The sequence below is a fragment of the Gavialis gangeticus genome, unplaced genomic scaffold (assembly GCF_001723915.1).
Source record: "Gavialis gangeticus isolate Ggan-Ray unplaced genomic scaffold, GavGan_comp1, whole genome shotgun sequence".
In the NCBI taxonomy this organism is placed as follows: Eukaryota; Metazoa; Chordata; order Crocodylia; family Gavialidae; genus Gavialis; species Gavialis gangeticus.
The window spans coordinates 680,179-683,472 of NW_017729000.1; the positions used below are offsets into that span (position 1 = coordinate 680,179).

Below are 3,294 nucleotides of genomic sequence, written 5' to 3' on the forward strand. Positions count from 1 at the left end.
TGCTATGGCTTGGGCATAGTGGGCACACGCCTGCCCACGTGCGAGCAAGGCCCAGATCCATGGGGTCAGGTGAGGCCAGGCCAGGCCTGGGCCCGTCAGCAAGGGAATGGGAGCACCGCAGCCCCCGCTCGGCAGCCAGCCGGCTCCCGGGGATGGCGCCGGCTTCATCTCGGTGGTGAGAACAGCTAATTTGCTGTAAATGGCAAAGCAGCCCCCAGGCAGCCTTAATGAGCCGCAGCTAACGAGCTGGGACAGGACCTGCTGCTCCAGAGAGCTGCTTTGGAGCCCCCTGCCCCCACGGTGCAGCTGCGGCTCTGCCCCCACAACCCCTGGAGCCGCTCCCTGGGCCACCCCCACCCGGGACACCCCCGGGCCTGGCCCCGGCCTCGCGCTCACTGTGGGTGCAGAGCTCGCTGGTGCAGTTGCGGGTCTCCAGCTCGGGGCCCTGGCACTCCTGCCCGCCGTTTCGAGGTGCTGGCTCCGAGCACTCGCGGCTGCGCCAGTGCGTGCAGTCCAGGCCGCACACCGACCACTTGCTCCACTCCGACCAGCCGCCATCCACTGTATGGGGACACGCTGTCAGCTGGGCCTGAGCCCTGCGGCCCCCATGCCCCGGTGCGGACACCGCCCCAGGTGCTGCTGCAAGAGGCCTGGCTTGGGGCTGCCCCTTTGCTCCCCCTGCCTGGTGCAGCAGGGCTGGGGTCCCAGGGCCTGGGGGCCCGGCTGAGACCCCTACCCTCCAAGGTGCTGCCCAGCGGGGCCCAGCAGCAGCCCTCGACCGCCACGGGGCAGGATGGAGACAAGACACATGGGGGTTGGGGACGACACAGCCGGGGAAAGGGGAGAGAGGGGCACAGAGCAGGGAACCCCGGGCCAGGGCTGCAGGGTCGACTTCGGATGCATCCTGTCAGGCCCGGAGTGGGGAGGAGAGGCCGTGGGGGCACTGGTGGAGCTGGGAGGGAAGCTAGGGCTGCGGGGCACCAGCAAAGCCACGCGTGTCCACTGTGCCTGGATCCAGCCCTGGGCACCCAGGCCCAGCCTGCCTGAGTTTGTCTCCGCCACGCTGGCATAGCTGGAGCTGCCAGGCCCGGCGGGTACCTGGGCACAGGGTGGTGCAGGCACTTTTCTGCAGGCTCTGGCCTTCGCAGGTGGCCCCGCCGTTGAGGGGCGTCGGGTTGGTGCAGCTCCGGCTCCGCTTCTGCCAGCCGCGGCCGCAGGAGGCGCTGCAGGCCGACCACTCTGTCCACGTCGACCAGCCACCGTTCACTGCAGGCACAGGCACGCGTCACCCGCGCCGGCCCCACCACCCCGCGGGCCCTGCTCCAGGGAGGGTTGGGGGGCAACGGGGTGGGGGCAGACACGGGGAGACGGGGGAGACACGGGGGGGGTCGCACGGGGCCGTACCATAGACAGTGATGGCGGCGGAGGCGCTGCGGCGCCGCGCCACGATGTTCTTGGCCACGCAGGTGTAGTTGGCCGTGTCAGCCAGGCGCGCCTGCCGCAGCACCAGGCTGTGCTCGGGCGTCACGTCCACGTTGGCGTCCAGCGCCGGGTCCACCAGCTCCTCGTTGCGCAACCCCTCCACCTGCGGGCACCGGGACGTCACCGGGGCCCTGCCACGTCCCAGCCTGCTCAGGCCAGACCCCGACGTGCCCCTGGCCTGGGTTGCTGGGCCCGGAGAAGGGCGGCAGAGCAGACACAGCCCCCCACGCTGCCGGCCACGGGTGAGCAGGGTGCACAGTCACAGGCCTGGGAGGGACCCTGGGCTGCCCCATCCAGCCCCAGCCCTGATGCCAGGTGCACGGCTCCCAGCCCAGCCCAGCCCAGCCCAGCCCAGCTAGATACCTCCAAAGAAGATGCCCTGTGATGCGCCCAGATCCGCTCTGACCCCGCCCTACCCTGTCCTCTGCGCCACCTGCGGCCTCACATCTTCCTCCGGAGCTGAGCCCACCCAGGCTTGCAAATGCCCTGCCGCACACTCACCTCGGCTGGTGGGATACCCTCGGGGGGGCGGCAGGGCAGCACAATGCCCTGGTCGATCGGCACCTCCTTGGCTGCCGGCTCCTGCTCAAAGTTCTTCCGCAAGTCTGGAAAGCAGCACGGGCAGCATGAGAGCTGGCACAGTCAGGCCCCAGCCCAGCCCTGGAGACCCCACCAGTGCCACACGGGCCCTGCGCTGCCCAGGCCGGAGGACACAGGCCACGGCTCAGGCCTGGCACGGGCGGGCGCCGCGGGGAGGCACTCACAGGCGATGCGCACATAGGCCTTCTGGCTCTTGGTGGTGCCCGAGGAGCTCCAGGCAACGCACTGGCACCAGTACTCCTCCAGCCCAAAGATCTTCTCCACCTGCTGCCGGGAGATGTCGATGCGGACCTCCATCACGGGCAGCCCTGGGCGGGGGGTCTCATCAGGCGCGGCCGCCACGGCCAGGCAGGCTCGGGGGGCTGGCGGAGCCACCCCTGCCCACCCAGCCGCCCGCCCGCCTCGCTGCCCTGGCGACCCTGTGCCCTGGGGCTGAGCCCTGACCGTTCCCCAGGCCTCGCCTGGCTCCCTGCCCAGCTTGGGGGCGAGTCTGCCTGGCTCCCCTGGGCACAGTGGCCTGGTGTGGGAGACAGGGCAGGACCCAGCTGTGCTCAGCCTTCGGTCGCAGACCCCTGCCCAGCACCCCCCACTCTCTGCGGGGAGCAGACATTTCAGCCCCTGGGGGCACTGGGGCCCTGTGGTCCGGCAGAGGTCATCCCCAGTCCAGCCCCTGCCGAGGCAGGATCAGCCCTGGCCAAGCCAGCGCCCACGAGGCGTCAGGTAAAGCCTACAGAAGCCAACCGTCAACCTTGGCACAACACGGGCCTCGCAGCCGAGCCGGCCGCGTCCTGCTGCCTTGCCACGCTGTCAGTGCACGCTCGGGGGGCCTGGGCACAGGCTGTGCCCCACTACAGAGGGAAGCAAGCCCCTCCCGGCTGGCACCATCCTGAGCCTTCCTGACCCCAACCGCGGCACCCGCCAGAGCCAGACCCTTGGCACCGCCCGCACGCCTACCGGAGCCACGGTCGGTGCTGTGCTGGGTGACGTGGTCGCCCTGGTGCACCCACTCCCCGTTGCACTTGAAGTAGATCTGGGTGGCGGGGGTGGCCCGGCAGGCCAGGCTCACGGGCTTGTTCTTCACGATGTACACGTCGGCCGGCTCCAGCAGGAAGCGGGGCAGCAGGTCCGAGGCGGCCCCGGGCAGGGGGTTGGCGGCCGTGGCGCTCTGCTGCGCGCCTGCGGGGACACGCGGCGTCAGGGCCCGCAGCACCG

At 70.8% G+C, this 3,294-nt stretch overlaps 1 protein-coding gene across 1 annotated transcript in view; it reads right to left on the reverse strand.

The window, feature by feature from the left end:
- UNC5A (unc-5 netrin receptor A) overlaps positions 1–3,292 on the reverse strand; it is a gene marked incomplete at its 5' end in the record, with an annotated part of 16,666 nt that extends 13,374 nt beyond the window's left edge. Inside the window, 6 exons of the mRNA XM_019505947.1 lie at positions 397–561; positions 1,099–1,266; positions 1,405–1,585; positions 1,984–2,087; positions 2,247–2,390; positions 3,037–3,292. Coding sequence (XP_019361492.1) covers positions 397–561; positions 1,099–1,266; positions 1,405–1,585; positions 1,984–2,087; positions 2,247–2,390; positions 3,037–3,292 — 1,018 coding nt within the window. The remainder of the gene's footprint in view (positions 1–396; positions 562–1,098; positions 1,267–1,404; positions 1,586–1,983; positions 2,088–2,246; positions 2,391–3,036) is intronic.
- Positions 3,293–3,294: the final 2 nt, after the last annotated feature.